The sequence below is a fragment of the Bombina bombina genome, chromosome 11 (genome assembly GCF_027579735.1).
Source record: "Bombina bombina isolate aBomBom1 chromosome 11, aBomBom1.pri, whole genome shotgun sequence".
NCBI classification, from domain to species: Eukaryota; Metazoa; Chordata; class Amphibia; order Anura; family Bombinatoridae; genus Bombina; species Bombina bombina.
In genome coordinates this window covers 160,534,852-160,556,289 of record NC_069509.1, presented here as the reverse complement: position 1 = coordinate 160,556,289, position 21,438 = coordinate 160,534,852, and the positions used below count along the sequence as shown (strand labels likewise).

The 21,438-nt window shown below is 42.8% G+C and overlaps 1 protein-coding gene across 3 annotated transcripts in view; it reads left to right on the top strand.

Annotated features, from left to right (window-relative positions):
- The window catches only part of ABCC1 (ATP binding cassette subfamily C member 1), a 465,761-nt gene that overhangs the window by 333,756 nt on the left and 110,567 nt on the right, over nt 1–21,438 (top strand). For 2 of the 3 annotated variants that reach the window (XM_053695266.1, XM_053695264.1), the window contains exons 18-20: nt 1,856–2,023; nt 11,661–11,838; nt 12,092–12,118. In XM_053695266.1, the coding sequence (XP_053551241.1) occupies nt 1,856–2,023; nt 11,661–11,838; nt 12,092–12,118 (373 nt within the window). The remainder of the gene's footprint in view (nt 1–1,855; nt 2,024–11,660; nt 11,839–12,091; nt 12,119–21,438) is intronic. The other variant, XM_053695265.1, reaches the window with a different exon arrangement.

Genomic DNA, 21,438 nt, shown 5'->3' with positions numbered 1-21,438 from the left:
GCACATCCAAATAGATTAGGCGTCTTTATTTCAACAGAAAACAAATTCAAATATTGCTTCCACTAGAGTAGGGTAATCTGGGTAATGATATGCAAATTATATTCAATTGCTTGTTTGTTTTTTGTCAAAAACTCATATTTATGCCTAGAATTAATTTGTTGATTGGATGTTATCAAATCTGGGGAGTAGGGGGGTGAAAAGCAAATGTTGTTTTTTGTTGTTGTTTATTTTGGCTAAAACTGGTTTTAACAACTAGAATGAAAATGACGATAACTTGTGGGGGCTTTAGATATAGATCGCCCGCATCTTCACACTTTTAACTACGATGAAGCCATCTTAATAGGACCCTATGGCTTGGGGATGTTAATAAACCCAGAAGTGTTGGATCCAAATAAAGCACAAAGAGTGTTCGATTAGGAGAGGCCATAAACATACATTTAAACCTCTATTACACGTATGAAAAGGAGTTCCCTCTACTTTTAACTGGTGGTCCTCTTGGGCCTAATTTAATAGTAAACATTAAAAAAATATATAAAATAAAGATAATTTCTCTTGTAAGGTGTATCCAGTCCACGGATCATCCATTACTTGTGGGATATTCTCATTCCCAACAGGAAGTTGCAAGAGGACACCCACAGCAGAGCTGTCTATATAGCTCCTCCCCTCACTGCCATATCCAGTCATTCTCTTGCAACTCTCAACAAGCATGGAGGTAGTAAGAGATAAGTGGTGAAATGTAGCTGTTATTTTACTTCAATCAAGAGTTTATTATTTTTAAATAGTACCGGAGTTGTGCTATTTTGTTCCAGGCAGGAAAAAAAGAGGTACCTTCCGTTTAAGTACCTGCCTTGTCCCTCCCTTCATCTGTGTACTTTAGCTTTGGTATTGGTATCCCACAAGTAATGGATGATCCGTGGACTGGATACACCTTACAAGAGAAAACATAATTTATGCTTACCTGATAAATTTATTTCTCTTGTGGTGTATCCAGTCCACGGCCCGCCCTGTCATTTTAAGGCAGGTATTTTTTAATTTTAAACTACAGTCACCACTGCACCCTGTGGTTTCTCCTTTCTCGGCTTGTTTCGGTCGAATGACTGGGTATGGCAGTGAGGGTAGGAGCTATATAGACAGCTCTGCTGTGGGTGTCCTCTTGCAACTTCCTGTTGGGAATGAGAATATCCCACAAGTAATGGATGATCCGTGGACTGGATACACCACAAGAGAAATAAATTTATCAGGTAAGCATAAATTATGTTTTCATATAGGACTTTGGGACATGATAGACGGCTGATTGCTTCATAGAGAAATGGTTATAGGGTACGCAAACTGTATAATTTCCTATAATATGGAGAGTACAGGGGGAAACTTATAGCTTTATTCTGTCCAAAAATGGTTAACCTGCTGGATACGTACTTGTTACTGTAATTTTGTTTGATTAATTGCTTATAGGAACACTGAACCCAAATTTTTTCTTTTATGATTCAGATAGAGCATGCAATTTTAAGCAACTTTCTAATTTTATTATCAATTTTTCTTCATTCTCTTGCTATCTTTATTTGAAAAAGAAAGCATCTAAGCTAAGGAGCCAGCAAGTGTTTGGTTCAGGACCATGGACAGCACTTGTTTATTGGTGCTGTCCAATCAGCAAGGACAGCCCAGTTTGTTCACCAAAAATGGGCCGGCATCTAAACTTAAATTCTTGCTTTTCAAATAAACATACCAAGAGAATGAAGACAATTTGATAATAGGAGTAAATTAAAAAGTTGCTTAAAATTGCCTGCTCTATCTGAATCTCGAAAGAAAAATTTTGGGTTCAGTGGAAGGAACTCATTCTTCTATTGTTTGTCCTAAGGGTGTGAATTTGTCCGGTGGCCAGAAGCAGAGAGTCAGTCTTGCCCGTGCAGTTTATTGTAATGCTGATGTCTACTTGCTCGATGACCCCTTATCCGCGGTGGATGCTCATGTTGGGAGACACATATTTGACAATGTTATTGGGCCAAACGGACTGTTAAAAGATAAAGTGAGTAATTCAAAGACACTTAAAAGTATTTAAACTCAAAATGTTTATCATGCATAGGAAAAAGTACTAAAACATTAAACTATTGAAGGTTATTGAACTACTATTGCATCAAAATTCCATGCTTGTTTACAATGTACCTCAGTATCTATTACTAGCTCATAGACCTATCAGCTCTGTTGGTGGCTAGGGACATGCTTTGAAAATATACCTAGGTAGGCTTGGGGGCAGCAAAGCCTTACTGGGCGATAGCTGCTGATTGGTGGCAGCGTATATGTACTTTTGATTGTCTCGCCGGATATGCTCAGCTAGCTCCCTATAGTGCATTCTTGTCCCTTCAACAAAGAATACTATGAGAATAAAGCAAATTTGACAATAGAAGTAAATTAGTAAAAAAGTTTTTATATGCTATATATGAATTATGAAAAAAAAAAAAAGTTTCGTGTTCTTTTCTTTTTAAAGACACGATGAGTCCACGGATTTCATCCTTGTGGGATTACGCCTCCTGGTCAGCAGGAGGAGGCAAAGAGCACCACAGCAGAGCTGTATATATAGCTCCTCCCACTCCAGTCATTCTCTTTGCCTGTGTTAGTGATAGGAAGAGGTAAAGTGAGGTGTTAGTTTAGTTTCTTCAATCAAGAGTTTATTATTTTTAAAATGGTACCAGTGAGTGCTATTTTATTATAGGGTGTAGCCGTATTCCTTGTCACCCTTTCCTTTCGGTCTGGCCACGGCACCTAGAATTTCCAAAAGGTTCTGGGGTCTCTGCTGGCGGTTCTTAGACCGCGGGGCATTGCGGTGGCACCTTTTCTGGACGATATTCTAATCTAGGTGTCATCTTGTCAGCAAACAAGGTCCCATACCGACATTGTGCTATCCTTCCTGAGAACTCACAGGTGGAAGGTAAATCTGGAAAAGAGTTCTTTAATTCCGAAGGCAAGGGTACCCTTCTTGGGAACTTTAATCGACTCTATATCCATGAGAATTTTTCTGGCAGAGGTCAAAAAGTCAAAGATTCTGAATACGTGTCGAGTCCTTCAGGCCACTCCTCGGCCGTCAGTGTCTCAGTGCATGGAGGTAATCGGATTGATGGTGGCGGCAATGGACATCATACCGTTTGCTCGGTTTCCTCTCAGGCCTCTGCAGCTAAGCATGCTCAGGTAGTGGAATGGAGATTATACAGATTTGTCTCCTCGAATAACCCTAGACCAGGAGACGAGGGACTCTCTTCAATGGTGGTTGTCTATGGATCATCTATCCCAGGGGACATGCTTTCACAGAACTTCATGGGTGATTGTAACAACGGATGCCAGCCTTTTAGGTTGGGGAGCAGTCTGGGTCTCTTCAAGGGCTCAGGGAGTATGGACTTAGGCAGAGTCTCTACTTCCCATCAACATCTAGAACTGAGGGCGATCTTCAATGCGCTGCAGTCCTGGCCTCAGTTGGATTCGGCCAAATTCATCAGATTCCAGTCGGACAACATAACGACGGTGGCTTACATCAATCATCAGGGAGGAACAAGGAGTTCCTTAGCAGTGACCGAAGTGGCCAAGATAATCCAGTGGGCGGAGGCCCATTCTTGCCATCTGTCAGCGATCTACATCCCAGGGGTAGACAATTGGGAGGCAGATTTTCTGAGCAGGCAGACTTTTTCATCCAGGAGAGTGGGAACTCCATCTGGAAATAATTCTCCAACCTGATTCTCAGACGGGGTCGGCCGGAGTTGGATCTCATGGCATCTCGTCAGAATGCCAAGCTTCCGATATACGGGTCCAGGTCCAGGGACCCCCAGGTCGAGCTGATAGATGCCTTGGCAGTTCCTTGGTCCTTCAGCCTAGCATATCTATTCCCCCCCCATTTGCGCTCCTTCCCCGGGTTATTGCTCGAATCAAACAGGAGAGGGCGTCAGTGATCCTCATTGCTCCTACATGGCCTCGCAGGATTTGGTATGCCGACCTGGTGGATATGTCATCTCTGCCACCTTGGAAACTTCCATTGAGTAAGGACCTTCTCATTCAGGGTCCCTTCCGTCACCCGAATCTAGTTTCTTTGCAGATGACTGCTTGGAGATTGAACGCTTAACCTTAGCCAAGCGAGGTTTTTCTTATTCGGTCATAGATACCTTAATCCAGGCGCGTAAGCCAGTAACTTGGAAGATTTATCATAAGATATGGAACAAATATCTTTACTGGTGTGAATCCAAGGGCTACTCCTGAGTAGAGTTTTTGTCTTTTTCTCCAAGAGGGATTGGAGAAGGGATTATCAGCGAGTTCCCTAAAGGGGCAGATCTCTGCCTTATCTATTTTGTTGCACAAGAACATTAATCAGGAAATTGTTGTTCCTTCCTTGTGTCCTAATCCTCCTTCTCGGACGGTACGTTTACTACATAATTTGGACGTAGTCCGTGCTTAAATTTTTTTTACTTACAAGCGACTAAGGATTTTCGTCAATAGTCTTCTTTATTTGTCGTTTTTTCGGGAAAACGTAAGGGTCAGAAAGTTACGGCTACCTCTTTCTTTTTGACTGAAGAGTATCATCTGTTTTGCATATGAGACTGATGGACAGCAACCTCCTGAAAGAATTACGGCTCATTCCACTAGGGCTGTTGCTTCCTCATGGGCATTCAAATATGATGCTACTGTTTAACAGATTTGCAAGGCTGCAACTTGGTCCTCTCTTCACACTTTTTTCTATATTTTAAAAATGTAATACCTTTGCCTCGGCTGAGGCTGTTGTGGGGAAAAAGGTTCTTCAAGTAGTGGTGCCTTCCGTTTAGGTTCCCTGTCTTGTCCCTCCCTTTTCATCCGTGTACTATAGCTTTGGTATTGTATCCCACAAGTAAGGATGAAATCTGTGGACTCATCGTGTCTTTAAAAAGAAAAGATAATTTATGCTTACCTGATAAATTTTGTTTCTTTTTAGACACAAGTCCACGGCCCGCCCTGTTTTTTGAGATGTACCAGATATTCAATCTTTTTGTCAGGCTTTGGTTAGAATCAGGCCTGTGTTTAAACCAATTGCTCCTCCATGGAGTTTAAATTTAGTTCTTAAAGTTCTTCAAGGGGTTCCGTTTGAACCTATGCATTCCATAGATATTAAGATATTATCATGGAAAGTTTTGTTTCTTGTTGCCATTTCTTCTGCTCGACGAGTGTTTGAGCTTTCGGCATTACAATATAATTCTCCTTACCTTATTTTTCATTCGGATAAGGTGGTGTTACGTACTAAACTTGGTTTTTTTCCTAAAGTTGTTTTTTGAGACAGGTTATTAATTTTTGTAAACTTCAGACACCTCTGCACCTTGGCTTTTCCTTTCTCTTCCTAACTTCGGTCGAATGACTGGAGTGGGAGGGAAGGGAGGAGCTATATATACAGCTCTGCTGTGGTGCTCTTTGCCTCCTCCTGCTGACCAGGAGGCGTAATCCCACAAGTAAGGATGAAATCCGTGAACTCATCGTATCTAAAAACAAACAAATTTATCAGGTAAGCATACATTTTCTTTTTTTTTGCAGGCAGAAAATATATTGACTTGTGTAAATGCTTCTCTTTCATGTGTGTGAATTTGAATACAATATCCCTTTGGACAACTCTCTTATCAAACAGTTTGATGTTTCTCCTGTTAAGTGTAGTCAGTCCACGGGTCATCATTACTTCTGGGATATTAACTCCTCCCCAACAGGAAGTGCAAGAGGATCACCCAAGCAGAGCTGCTATATAGCTCCTCCCCTCTACGTCACACCCAGTCATTCTCTTGCACCCAACTAATAGATAGGATGTGTGAGAGGACTGTGGTGATTATACTTAGTTTTTATATCTTCAATCAAAAGTTTGTTATTTTAAAACAGCACCGGAGTGTGTTGTTCCTTCTCAGGTAGAATTTGAAGAAGAATCTACCTGAGTTTTTGGATGATTTTAGCCGGCGTAGCTAAGATTCATTTTGCTGTTCTCGGCCATTCTGAGGAGTGAGGTAAACTTCAGATCAGGGGACAGCGGGCAGGTTCACCTGCAAAGAGGTATGTTGCAGTATATTTTCTGAGTAATGGAATTGACTGAGAAAATACTGCCAATACCGATATAATGTAAGTTCAGCCTTAAATGCAGTAGTAGCAACTGGTATCAGGCTGTTTATGTATATATGTGTACACTTCAGTATTCTGGGGAATGGCACTTCTCTGGGTAATACTATATGCATATAATTTTTAGCCTAACTTGCAGTGGGAACGTCTAGCAACAGGCTGTTTAATGACATTTCATGTTATTTGATTTTAAACGTTTTTGCTGGCATGCTAAATTGTTTAATTATCTGAGGTACTGGGTGAAAAATTGTTTTTGGGCACTGTTTTTCCACTTGGCTGTCGTTTATTTTAATTTGACAGTTTACTGAACTTCCCTCACTGCTGTGGGTGAGGGGGAGGGGCCTATTTTGGCGCTTTTGCTACGCATCAAAAATTCAGTCAAAAGTCTGTTTCTCTCCCTGCATGATCCGGATCGTCTCTACAGAGCTCAAGGGTCTTCAAAAATTATTTTGAGGGAGGTAATCACTCACAGCAGACCTGTGAGATTGTGCTTTGACTGTGATAAAAAACGTTTATATTTTGTACATTTTTTTTTCTGCTATTAAGGGTTAGTTATCCATTACTAATGGGGGCAATCCTTTGCTAAATTTATGCCTTTACCGGGAAAAATCTGGTTTTTATAATTTTTCCGGTTCCTTATTATTAAACTGTCATAATTTTTTTCTGTGCTTCTTAAAGGCACAGTGCGTTTTCCATATTACTTGTAATTTGAGTGAAAAGTATTTCCAAGCTTGCTAGTTTAATTGCTAGTTTGTTAAACATGTCTGACTCAGAGGAATATCTCTGTGCTATATGTGCAAAAGCCAAGGTGGAGCCCAATAGAAATTTATGTACTAATTGCATTGATGCTACTTTGAATAAGAGTCATTCTGTACAAATTGAACATTATTCACCAAACAACGAGGGGGAAGTTATGCCGACTAACTTGCCTCACGTGTCAGTACCTGCATCTCCCGCTCGGGAGGTGCGTGATATTGTAACGCCGAGTACTTCAGGGCGGCCATTACAAATCACACTACAGGACATGGCTAATGTTATGACTGAAGTTTTGTCTAAATTACCAGAACTTAGAGGTAAGCGAGATCACTCTGGGGTGAGAACAGAGTGCGCTGATAATATTAGGACCATGTCAGATACTGCGTCACAATTTGCAGAACATGAGGACGGAGAGCTTCATTCTGCGGGTGACGGATCTGATCCAAATAAACTGGATTCAGACATTTCAAATTTTAAGTTTAAGCTGGAAAACCTCCGTGTATTACTAGGGGAGGTGTTAGCGGCTCTGAATGATTGTAACACAGTTGCAATACCAGAGAAAATGTGTAGGTTGGATAAATATTTTGCGGTACCGTCGAGTACTGACGTTTTTCCAATACCTAAGAGACTTACTGAAATTGTTACTAAGGAGTGGGATAGACCCGGTGTGCCTTTCTCACCCCCTCCTATATTCAGAAAGATGTTTCCAATAGACGCCACCACACAGGACTTATGGCAAACGGTCCCTAAGGTGGAGGGAGCAGTTTCTACTTTAGCTAAGCGTACCACTATCCCGGTGGAGGATAGCTGTGCCTTTTCAAAAGTTAGAGGGTTACCTTAAGAAAATGTTTGTTCAACAAGGTTTTATATTACAACCCCTTGCATGCATTGCGCCTGTCACGGCTGCAGCAGCATTTTGGTTTGAGTCTCTGGAAGAGACCCTTGAATCAGCTCCATTAGATGAGATTACACACAAGCTTAAAACCCTTAAGCTAGCTAATTCATTTATTTCTGATGCCGTAGTACATTTAACTAAACTTACGGCTAAGAATTCCGGATTCGCCATTCAGGCGCGCAGAGCGCTGTGGCTAAAATCCTGGTCAGCTGATGTCACTTCTAAATCTAAATTACTTAACATACCTTTCAAAGGGCAGACCTTATTCGGGCCCGGTTTGAAAGAAATTATCGCTGACATTACAGGAGGTAAAGGCCATGCCCTGCCTCAAGACAGAGCCAAACCTAGGGCTAGACAGTCTAATTTTCGTGCCTTTCGTAACTTCAAGGCAGGAGCAGCATCAACTTCCTCTGCACCAAAACAGGAAGGAGCTGTTGCTCGCTACAGACAGGGCTGGAAACCTAACCAGTCCTGGAACAAGGGCAAGCAGGCCAGAAAACCTGCTGCTGCCCCTAAGACAGCATGAAGTGAGGGCCCCCGATCCGGGAACGGATCTAGTGGGGGGCAGACTTTCCCTCTTCGCCCAGGCTTGGGCAAGAGATGTCCAGGATCCCTGGGCGTTAGAGATCATATCTCAGGGATATCTTCTGGACTTCAAAGCCTCTCCCCCAAAAGGGAGATTTCATCTTTCAAGGTTGTCAACAAACCAGATAAAGAAAGAGGCGTTTCTACGCTGTGTACAAGATCTTTTACTAATGGGAGTGATCCATCCAGTTCCGCGGTCGGAACACGGACAAGGGTTTTACTCAAATCTGTTTGTGGTTCCCAAGAAAGAAGGAACCTTCAGACCAATCTTGGATTTAAAGATCCTAAACAAATTCCTAAGAGTTCCATCGTTCAAAATGGAAACTATTCGGACAATCTTACCCATGATCCAAAAGGGTCAGTACATGACCACAGTGGATTTAAAGGATGCCTACCTTCATATACCGATTCACAAAGATCATTACCGGTATCTAAGGTTTGCCTTCCTAGACAGGCATTACCAGTTTGTAGCTCTTCCATTCGGGTTGGCTACGGCTCCAAGAATCTTCACAAAGGTTCTGGGCTCTCTTCTGGCGGTACTAAGACCGCGAGGAATTTCGGTGGCTCCGTACCTAGACGACATTCTGATACAAGCGTCAAGCTTTCAAACTGCCAGGTCTCATACAAAGTTAGTACTGGCATTTCTAAGGTCGCATGGGTGGAAGGTGAACGAAGAGAAGAGTTCTCTCTTACCACTCACAAGGGTTCCCTTCTTGGGGACTCTTATAGATTCTGTAGAAATGAAGATTTACCTGACAGAAGACAGGTTAACAAAGCTTCAAAATGCTTGCCGTGTCCTTCATTCTATTCAACACCCGTCAGTGGCTCAATGCATGGAGGTAATCGGCTTAATGGTAGCGGCAATGGACATAGTACCCTTTGCACGCCTACATCTCAGACCTCTGTAATTGTGCATGCTAAGTCAGTGGAATGGGGATTACTCAGATTTGTCCCCTACTCTGAATCTGGATCAAGAGACCAGAAATTCTCTTCTATGGTGGCTTTCTCGGCCACATCTGTCCAGGGGGATGCCATTCAGCAGACCAGATTGGACAATTGTAACAACAGACGCCAGCCTACTAGGTTGGGGCGCTGTCTGGAATTCCCTGAAGGCTCAGGGATCATGGACTCAGGAGGAGAGTCTCCTTCCAATAAACATTCTGGAACTGAGAGCAGTTCTCAATGCCCTTCTGGCTTGGCCTCAGTTAACAACTCGGGGGTTCATCAGGTTTCAGTCGGACAACATCACGACTGTAGCTTACATCAACCATCAAGGAGGGACAAGAAGCTCCCTAGCGATGATGGAAGTATCAAAGATAATTCGCTGGGCAGAGTCTCACTCTTGCCACCTGTCAGCGATCCACATTCCTGGAGTGGAGAACTGGGAGGCGGATTTCCTAAGTCGTCAGACTTTTCATCCGGGGGAGTGGGAACTTCATCCGGAGATCTTTGCCCAAATACTTCGACTTTGGGGCAAACCAGAGATAGATCTCATGGCGTCTCGCCAGAACGCCAAGCTTCCTTGTTACGGGTCCAGGTCCAGGGACCCGGGAGCAGTCCTGGTAGATGCTTTGACAGCATCTTGGACCTTCGGGATGGCCTATGTGTTTCCACCCTTCCCGATGCTTCCTCGATTGATTGCCAGGATCAAACAGGAGAGAGCATCGGTGATTCTGATAGCGCCTGCGTGGCCACGCAGGATCTAGTGGACATGTCATCCTGTCCACCTTGGTCTCTGCCTCTGAGACAGGACCTTCTAATTCAGGGTCCTTTCAAACATCAAAATTTAATTTCTCTGAAGCTGACTGCTTGGAAATTGAACGCTTGATTTTATCAAAGCGTGGTTTTTCGGAGTCAGTTATTGATACCTTAATACAGGCTAGGAAGCCTGTTACCAGAAAGATTTATCATAAAATATGGCGTAAATACTTACATTGGTGCGAATCCAAGAGTTACTCATGGAGTAAGGTTAGGATTCCTAGGATATTGTCTTTTCTACAAGAAGGTTTAGAAAAGGGTTTATCTGCTAGTTCCTTAAAGGGACAGATCTCAGCTCTGTCCATTCTTTTACACAAGCGTCTGTCAGAAGTTCCAGACGTTCAGGCTTTTTGCCAGGCTTTGGCCAGGATTAAGCCTGTGTTTAAAACTGTTGCTCCACCATGGAGCTTAAATTTAGTTCTTAACGTTTTACAGGGTGTTCCGTTTGAACCCCTTCATTCCATTGATATCAAGCTGTTATCTTGGAAAGTTCTGTTTTTAATGGCTATTTCCTCGGCTCGTAGAGTCTCTGAGTTATCAGCCTTACATTGTCATTCTCCGTATCTGATTTTTCATTCAGATAAGGTAGTTCTGCGTACTAAACCTGGGTTTTTGCCTAAGGTTGTCACTAACAAGAATATCAATCAAGAGATTGTTGTGCCATCATTGTGTCATAACCCTTCTTCAAAGAAGGAACGACTTCTGCACAATCTAGATGTAGTCCGTGCCCTGAAATTTTATTTGCTGGCAACTAAAGATTTTCGCCAAACTTCTTCCCTGTTTGTCGTTTATTCTGGACAGAGGAGAGGTCAAAAAGCTTCTGCTACCTCTCTCTCTTTTTGGCTTCGTAGCATTATACGTTTAGCCTATGAGACTGCTGGACAGCAGCCTCCTGAAAGAATTACAGCTCATTCCACTAGAGCCGTGGCTTCCACTTGGGCCTTTAAGAACGAGGCCTCTGTTGAACAGATTTGCAAGGCTGCAACTTGGTCTCTTCATACTTTTTCCAAATTTTACAAATTTGACACTTTTGCTTCTTCGGAGGCTGTTTTTGGGAGAAAGGTTCTTCAGGCAGTGGTCCCTTCCGTATAAAGATCCTGCCTGTCCCTCCCGTCATCCGTGTACTTTAGCTTTGGTATTGGTATCCCAGAAGTAATGATGACCCGTGGACTGACTACACTTAACAGGAGAAAACATAATTTATGCTTACCTGATAAATTCCTTTCTCCTGTAGTGTAGTCAGTCCACGGCCCGCCCTGTTTTTTATGGCAGGTCTAAATTTTTAAATTATACTCCAGTCACCACTGCACCCTATGGTTTCTCCTTTCTCGTTTGGTTCTCGGTCGAATGACTGGGTGTGACGTAGAGGGGAGGAGCTATATAGCAGCTCTGCTTGGGTGATCCTCTTGCACTTCCTGTTGGGGAGGAGTTAATATCCCAGAAGTAATGATGACCCGTGGACTGACTACACTATAGGAGAAAGGAATTTATCAGGTAAGCATAAATTATGTTATTTGCGCTTCTAGATCTAAAATTGTATTTAGTTCTTTTTTTTTTCTTGGTTGGATAGACTCGCATTCTTGTAACTCATGGCGTGAGCTACCTACCACAGATGGATTCCATTATTGTCATGGTTGATGGCAAAATCACCGAAGTTGGATCCTATCAAGATCTGCTGAAACAGGATGGCGCATTTGCTGAATTTCTTCGTACTTATGCCAACGCCGAACAAAACAAGGATCATGAAGGTAAGTTCAAGTGTCCAGCATACAATGTGGTCAACGTCTCACATCAAGAACACTTCAAGTAATTTAAACATAACTTGACCATAACGTAGCACTATTTTAATCATCTTAGAAGCTTATGTGAATTTTAGCAGCATCAGGTCTCTATGAAAAGCAAACTCATATGGTCGTTTTGATTCTTACAGTCTCGATTTTGTTGCCTTCTGTTTTCTTAACATAATCTGTTTCTTTCCCTCTTATGCTGCTTTGTTCACAGAAAATACAAAGGTAGAAGAAGAGGAAGGTTTGTGCCAAAATATTTTAATGCATGGGATTTTAGGTTGCACCATGATATTTTTTCCACATTGTTATTTAATATATATTTAATTAATGCATGATACCTATTACAGGTACCAATCCCCAAATCCAGAATCCAAACTTTTTAACTTAAAAATCTTTTTTTTTTTTTTATAAAACTTGCGTGTAAGTCACAGTCTTCTCTGCATGTGTCGTGGTTTGTTTTTCTTCATAAATGGAAAGAGTCAACAGCTGCATTCATTACTTTTGGGAAAATCAGAACCTGGCCACCAGGAGGAGGCAAAGACACCCCAGCCAAAGTTTTAAATACTCCTCCCACTCCCCTCATCCCCCAGTCATTCTTTGCCTTTCGTCCCACGAGGTTGGCAAAGAAGTGTCAGAAGTTTTTGATAGTCTCTTACGGAGGGTATTACTCTTTGGCATGGGACTGGAGTTTTAAGTAGTCCTGTCAGCCTCTCAGTGAGAGCATGGATGAAAGTTGGAGTCCGGAGATGCAGGGAGAGTCTTTCTGCGAAACCATCCCAACTCATATTAACAACTCCACAAGCAATCAGTGTTGACAAGTTTCGCTGCCTGCTTTCTTCTCTCAAGTCCATGGCGAGGCGACGCTACTATCTGTCACACTTAAAGGGCCGTGTTCCTGTTCCACGGCATATATTCCGGTAAGATTGTTTAATTTTACTTTCTCATGAACGTATTGTATTACATATGTTTTCCTGTGAGGCTGCCACCTTTGCGGGACTAACTATAACTCAGGGTCTCAGTGAGGCTCCTTTTGTATCTTGGAATCAAGGGTTAATATCTCCTAAGGGGAGTTATTAAGCAGTTTTTTTTAAAATCATGTTTGTTATATGATTCAACCTGTTTATGTGTAGTGTTACTTTGGCTTGTGGAACATAACGGCCTTGGAAGTGACGCAACGTTTATGGTCGGGCGTACTTTTTCTGGACTGTACGGCTTACCTTGTGACTGGGAGTGGTCACGTTTTGCCTTTCCAGTTCCGCATTCCTGACTGTGTGGTGACAGAAAGATTCTGGTCTGCTGGTGTCTGGTGCATAGGAGGTGGCGAGTGCCCCAGCCGTTGTGGGTGTAAGGTGCCGTTTAGTTTTTTTATAATTTGGTCCAAATTTTTGTATTCATTCCCAGTTATGGAGGACTCTGATGTTGAGATCCAAGTGGTCTCTGATTCAGATTCTACTTATTGTGACAAATACAAACCGGCCCACATGACGTGTGACAGTTATGTTCCAGAGGCTGTTCTAAAGGGCACAATTCCTCGGGATCGGGGGAATCAAGGGGCCGCTGAGCTATCCGCCTCTGGGGGTTCTGTCCCTCGAGTGGCGAGTTCCCTACCACTTACTGTTGCTACACGTGCAGGTGACCCAGGTTATGCTTATCCTTCCCTGGAGGGTGGTTTGTTCCCTCCGGAGGTTGCGGCACGTTTCCGTATTCAAATTCTTATGGCGTTGGCACATCTGCAGCTTCCAAATGTTTGCTTAAGATTATGTTTGTGTTCCGTCAACCCGAGTCCCCCAGGCATGGGGTGGCCCGTTCAGTTATCCTGGGGAGCAACTGGTCCTGAGGCTCCGGTGGAGGTGTGCTGTGCTTTTTGGGATAGACTGGCATGCCTTCATGTTCTGCTACGGCACATTCTGGCATTGTTGGAAGATCCCATCTTTAATGGATATAGGTGTTCCCGGTCATCTTCTACGAATAGCTCTCAGAATGATGTATAAGGGGATGAAGTAATCTCAAACTAATCATTAAGCTGCGCTTCTCTTACTTTAACAGACCTCTTGTAGCATATATCTTAAAGTGACCTGTTTATACACTCCTAATTACAATACCAAGATTTGTATAAATGTTCAGAAAGTCCCTCTGTGTAGAAGGGGGAATAACACTGTAAGTAACAGGCTGTTGTAAATATGGAATCAAATATACCACAGAGGTAGCTAGTCGTAATGAGTAGGGTATTAGAACATAGCAAACAACATTCACATGTACAGCATATAATGCATAGAAAGAATATAAATTCTTCCTAAATGGTGATAGAGGTAACGGTAGTCGAGTGGATGCTGCTCTGGTAAGGGGTGCAAAGACTGTGCTTCTGCTCCCAAGAACGATACTGCAAACACAAGAAGAGAACAGAGCGCAACCCACTCTAAGAGTAAAACCGTTTATTACAGGATACTGAAGCACATAAATATCATACATGTGCACAGAATAAAATAAGTGCAGGCACTAAAAAGTCACCACGGGTAATGTCCCTCGCAAGCTCTCGGACTGAACTGCTCCTGCTCCTTTCAGGCACTTCTGAGCGAGTGTTAGATTTCCGGAACGCCACAGGAAGTGGCTACGATACCAGGATCGCCACAATCTCACAGACGGAGACTACCAGAGGGTAATTTCATGCAGCCGTTGAAGAAAAACTCTACGCGTTTTATCGGGTTACGACCCGACTTTGTCGAGATCTTGACAGTTGGGAAATCTAACAATCGCTCAGAAGTGCCTGAAAGGAGCAGTTCAGTTCGAGAGTTTGCGAGGGACATTACCCGTGGTGACTTTTTAGTGCCTTCACTTATTTTATTCTGTGTACGTGTATATTTATGTGCTTCAGTATCCTGTAATAAACGGTTTTACTCTTAGAGTGGGTTGCGCTCTGTTCTCTTCTTGTGGATGAAGTAATCTACTTATAGTCTGATTTGGGTATCCTTTACAATCTGTGCGTGGATGGGCAGGGTTCCATTGGGCTGGTCCTGTGGGTGTGCCTGTTCTTCTTGGGCGTAAACCTATGGGTTGCCTTCTCTTTTAATCTGGTTAGGATGACATTTATTTGATTTAAAAAGCTCATGTTTTGTTTTATGTTCCTTTGGGAATTTCCCTTCTGGAATTGATACTCACGATTTTGTGATCACACTGGTTACTTCTACGGAAGTTGTTCTGGGGAAGCGTTTAGTCCTCTGTCGTTTATTATCCTTCCCCGGGGTGATTATTTCAGCTTTGACAGTAAGGGCTGGGGTTCAGCTCCTTATGTCTTGAGGCCTAATCTGTCACGTGGCCCCTGTTCTGCCTGGCTAGTCTGGTTTTGGCCCTGAGGGATTGCATTACTATTTGTGCTTTTTATCATCTTGTTTTTACAATTGTCGTCTAAGCATTCTGAGACGACCTGAGTGTCTGTGGGGCATAGGGGACTGGTTCAGTCCTCGGCTTTCGAGCTGGTCGCCTGGGACTCGGTGGAGTTTCAGTGTGTTACACTCTGTAGGTTCTGATTCTTCGGGATTTGAGTGTTTTTCTTCCCCGCGTGGGTTGAGGATTAGAGGTTTTGGGCCTCATTGCCGCCATTTTGGGCGGTTTTGTCTTTCAGGGCTATTGTTCTTGTTCCTTTTTTGTGGACTCTTCCTTTGAGTCGAGATCTCTGGTCTTGGTATTTTTTCTCCTTAGCGGTTGAGGCCGCCATATGGGAGGGCCTTTCGGTCTCCTTCTCTGGGAGCTAGCGTTTCCTATTGGAATAATAGGCTATTTTTCTTATAATAGCTCAGTCTAGTGGTTGTTTCCGAGGTTAGGATGCTATGCATTCTCTTTACTGGATGTTTTCCTCTGGGTTTGTATCCTGAGGAGATTGAGGCCTAGCCTTATTGACTCGCTCTTCGGGTGACTTTGTTCCCGATGTTTTCCCTCGGTTATGAAAGTGTGGTTATTTTACGCCTGTTGGGCTTAGAATCTTATCAGTTCTGTCGTGCCCTAGCTCTTTGGAGTTGGATTTCTGTACAGGATGTTCTCTTCCCCTTAGGTTGGGATTTATGAGTGAGTCTTTGACCTGTTCTCCGGGTTAGTCTTACTTCCCAGTGTAGTCTGTTTTTCTTCAGACGGGGTAGGGTGTTCCCTGGGGTATTGTTTGTCTAAACAATTCTGGGGCTTGAGCTTTTCTTTTATGAAATATTTATATTTCTATGTCTGTCCCGGGAGCTCTTATTCTCCAGGGAACATGGACTATTTCTTATAGTCTCACTTGTTGTGCTACTAGCGGCTGGGACAGGAGTTCTGTGTGCTTCGGCTCCTTACGGCCTGCTTGTTTTTGATGGTATGTGCTTTCCTCTTGGGGAGTTCCATTTTCATATTCATCAGGGGCGCCTGGATGATTTTCGTTCGGCTCTGCTTACGGTTTTGGCCTTGTGAGTGTGTGCGCTGTCCTTTATCTGTGCCCTTCCCTTGAGGTAGGTTGTTTTGCTTTTCTTAGAGGTGAGGTTTCCTCTCTCTTGAAGATGTTTGCCCTGTCCTGTGTGCAGGTGGGTGGAACTGGCGGTTTGTCCTGTTAAGAGAGTGATTCACTTTCTGGGATTGTTCTGTTCTGTCTGTCATTTTGCAGTCTCCATGTTAGATTGCATAGTTACGCCTATCTTATGGGTTCTCCTTTGGAGTGCCCGTTGCTAGGTGCTATGTGGAGTCTGCCATAGAGTATCAGGCTAGATTCATAGGACTTCTGTCTTTTTCTACCTATCTCTATGGAGATTTTCCTTGGGAGTATCTGTTTGAAGGTGCTTTTGGAAGGAATCCGAGCTCTGTTGGGGTGTCTGAGGCCATCCTTTTCCGCCCTTTTCTATGGGGGCTGGTGGTTGGGGTACTTTCTGTTCCCCGGTCTCTCAGACCTGTTGCTTGGGCTGGTCCGGGGTCTGGGCGTTGCCTTCCCTTGTTTTTTCGGGAACCCTTGGGGTCCCTGCGAGCGTGGTCACTTTTTGGGACTTTTAACTTTTATTTGGATCTTATTGCACCCTGTTTAGTGTCTTCCCGGAATCCTTGTTTGTTCCTCCATGTACTCTCTCTTTTGGGAGTTTTCGGTTGTCTCCCTTTCTATGAAGGGGTGTGTGGTTGAAGTTCGTCCTTTGGGTGATGGTATCTTCTGGAGGAGTGTTGACTCAGTTGTGTCCGTTTTGCGGGCACTAGTACGGCTTGTGGACTATCTGCGGGTCAGTGTCCTTGGGGCCTTGTTTTCCTTTTCAAATGTTTTCTGGCTTCGGATGAAGCGTTTTTTTTCTGGGGTTGCGATTTCAGGCTTGGTGCCCTCAGAATGGGCCGCCTTTTGTACCCTCCCATTTTAGCATTCATTGTCCTCTATAGCTTGGGTATTGTTTTCCCAAAAGTAATGAATGCAGCTGTGGACTCTTTCCATTTATGAAGAAAAACTTAAATTATGCTTACCTGATAATTTTCTTTTCTTCAAATGGAAAGAGTTCACAGCTCCCCGCCCGTGTTTTTATGGGGGCAGCTGTAATTTTTTTTTTCTTCTGGCACCTTTTCACCCTGATATTTCTTCTAGTGCCAGTAGTAGAAGTGTGGTGCACAGCTGCAATTATTGTCCTTTTAATTATCAAATAACAATGGTAAAGCCATGCGTGTCTACTATTTCTGGATAAAGGGGATCCCAGAGTAGCTTTTACAACCATTCCTGTTATTACTGCACAAGTGGCTTGCAAATAATTTTAATTGAGAAACACAAAACTTGTGAAAAAGTTAACAATTTATTTTATATGAACACATTTGGAGGCCAAATGATGGCATGCCATATACTAAAATGGGCTTAGATACCTCTGGTTGTCTACTTAAATATATATATTGTTTTGATAGCTAAATCAAAATAACAAAGGCTCCATTTCTGTTTAAACGGAGTGATGGCAAAATTGCTCAAACATTTCCAATACTTTGGGCATTTTTTCTCTATGAAATTTCTGGTAGCAAAGGGGTTAAATGTCTATTTTAAATCCTGCAGAAAGTATTTTGAAGTGAAACAATTACGGAGCCCTGAACCATCACTGGGTATGTTAGCAGAGGGATGTTGATCTTACTTTAAGGCACATGGGCAAACTTCTCCTTATCCTTATATAAACAACATTGTTTGAAAAAGCTCAATATAAGATTTTGGTTTTAACTGCACTGCCCAGATGAACAGATTCTTCCTGTTCATGATTTCTTTAGACTGTTACAGTATCTAACCCTTCTGGCATGCTCATGTTGGTTCCAACCTCAAGGCTTAGCAGTAGTAATCATGTTACCCTGATTGCAGTCACAATAACATCTCCACAGGTTATCAGTCTGATTGGGGCTATCTTTGAGTGCCCACTGCAGATTTATAGACATTCAACTAGAGGCTTGATAGTCTTAAAGGGCACAGTCTTGAAGGGACATAGACCCCAAATATTTCTTTATGATTCAGATAGATTGTAAAGTTACATTTTTCTCTCTCATTTTTTTAAACGTTGTTCCTTGGTATCCTTTGTTTAAAAGCAGGTAGGAAAGGTCAGTGTTTTCCACAGATAATGTTGCCATCCGGGTGGCATTATGAAGTAGCAGTTGGGGTCTGTGTAAAATGTTCTAATATATAATTTTCTGCTATCCAAAGCACAAATTAATTGCATAATTTAAAGGGACAGTCTACACCAGAATTGTTATTGTTTTAAAAGATAGATAATCCTATTTTTTACCCATTCTCCAGTTTTGCATAACCAACACAGTTATATTTATATATTTCTCCAACATTGGTGTGTCCGGTCCACGGCGTCATCCATAACTTGTGGGAATATTCTCTTCCCCAACAGGAAATGGCAAAGAGCACAGCAAAAGCTGTCCATATAGTCCCTCCTAGGCTCCGCCCACCCCAGTCATTCTCTTTGCCGCTAAACAAGCAGCATCTCCACGGAGATGGTGAAGAGTATGTGGTGTTTAGTTGTAGTTTTTTATTCTACTATCAAGAGTTTGTTATTTTAAAATAGTGCTGGTATGTACTATTTTCTCTGAAACAGAAAAAGATGAAGAGTTCTGTTTGTGAGAGGAGTATGATTTTAGCAGCAGTAACTAAAATTGTTTGCTGTTTCCACATAGGACTGTTGAGATGAGATAACTTCAGTTGGGGGAAACAGTTGGCAGACTTTTCTGCTTAAGGCATGACTAGCCATATTTCTAACAAGACTATGTAATGGTGGAAGGCTGTCATTTTTCCCCTCATGGGGACCGGTAAGCCATTTTCTTAGTCTCAAACAGAATAAAGGGCTTAATATGGGCTATAAAACTGGTAGACACTTTTATGGGCTAGATCGATTGCTTTATTTGGGCATTTTATACAGTTTGATGTTGAAATTCACACTTTATAACTTTGGGCAACGTTTTTTTACGTCAGGCACTGGTTTAGACAGGAAGGGCCTTCTCTGTAGTAGACAGAGCCTCATTTTCGCGCCATTACTGCGCAGTTACTTTTGAGAGCAGTACATGCAGCTGCATGTGTGTGGGTCTGGAAGTAGTTGAAAAGGTTCCTAGAAGGCTTCATTTGGTATCGTATACCCCCCTGGGTTTGGTAAAGTCGCAGCAAAGGCTGGAGCTGGGACTGTAGAGGGGTTAAAACTGTAAACGGCTCCGGTTTCCTCATTTTAAGGTTTAAAGGTCTGAAATTTGGGGTGCAATGCTTTAAGACACTGTGGTGAAAATTTGGTTAAAATTGAACAATTCCTTCATAGTTTTTCACATATTCAGTAAAAAAGTGTGCCCTGTTTAAAATTTAAAGAGACAGTAACGGTTTTGTTTTAAAACGGTTTTTGTACTTTATTGACAAGTTTAAGCCTGTTTAACATGTCTGTGCCTTCAGATAGACTATGTTCTGTATGTATGGAAGCCAATGTGTCTCCCCCTTCAAATATGTGTGATAATTGTGTCATAGCGTCCAGACAAAGTAAGGACAGTACTGCCACAGATAGTAAAGTTGCCCAAGATGATTCATCAGATGAAGGGAGTAGACATAGTTCTACATCATCTCCTTCTGTGTCTACACCAGTTTTGCCCACGCAGGAGACGCCTAGTACTTCTAGCGCGCCAATGCTTGTTACTATGCAACAATTGACTGCAGTAATGGATAACTCCATAGCAAATATTTTATCCAAAATGCCTGCATTTCAGAGAAAGCGCGATTGCTCTGTTTTAAACACTGTAGAGCAGGAGGGCGCTGATGATAATTGCTCTGTCATTCCCTCACACCAATCTGAAGTGGCCATGAGGGAGGTTTTGTCAGATGGGGAAATTTCTGATTCAGGTAGAATTTCTCAACAGGCAGAACCTGATGATGTGACATTTAAATTTAAATTAGAGCATCTCCGCGCACTGCTTAAGGAGGTGTTATCTACTCTGGATGATTGTGACAACCTGGTCATTCCAGAAAAATTGTGCAAAATGGACAAGTTCCTAGAGGTTCCGGTGCACCCCAACACTTTTCCTATACCCAAGCGGGTGGCGGACATAGTGAATAAGGAGTGGGAGAAGCCCGGCATACCTTTTGTCCCCCCTCCTATATTTAAGAAATTATTTCCTATGGTCGACCCCAGAAAGGACTTATGGCAGACAGTCCCTAAGGTCGAGGGGGCAGTTTCTACACTAGCCAAGCGCACTACTATTCCTATCGAGGATAATTGTGCTTTCAAAGATCCTATGGATAAAAAATTGGAGGGTTTGCTTAAAAAGATTTTTGTACAGCAAGGTTACCTCCTGCAACCTATTTCGTGCATTATTCCTGTCACTACAGCAGCGTGGTTCTGGTTCGAGGAACTAGAAAAGTCGCTCAGTAGAGAGACTCCGTATGAGGAGGTTATGGACAGAATTCACGCACTTAAGTTAGCCAATTCCTTTATTTTAGATGCCGCTTTGCAGTTAGCTAGATTAGCGGCGAAAAATTCAGGTTTTGCAGTTGTGGCGCGCAGAGCGCTCTGGCTAAAGTCTTGGTCAGCGGATGTATCTTCCAAGACAAAATTGCTTAATATCCCTTTCAAGGGTAAAACCCTTTTTGGGCCAGAATTGATAGAGATTATCTCAGACATCACTGGGGGTAAGGGCCATGCCCTCCCACAAGATAGGCCTTTCAAGGCCAAGAATAAATCTAATTTTCATTCCTTTCGCAATTTCAGGAACGGACCGGCCTCCAACTCTGCAGCCTCTAGACAAGAGGGTAATGCTTCGCAAACCAAACCAGCTTGGAAACCGATGCAAGGCTGGAACAAGGGTAAGCAGGCCAAGAAGCCTGCTGCTGCTACCAAAACAGCATGAAGGAGTAGCCCCCGATCCGGGACCGGATCTAGTAGGGGGCAGACTCTCTCTCTTCGCTCAGGCTTCGGCAAGAGATGTTCAGGATCCCTGGGCACTAGAAATAGTTTCTCATGGTTATCTTCTGGAATTCAAGGAACTACCCCCAAGGGGAAGGTTCCACATGTCTCACTTATCTTCAAACCAAATAAAGAGACAGGCATTCTTACATTGTGTAGAAGACCTGTTAAAAAT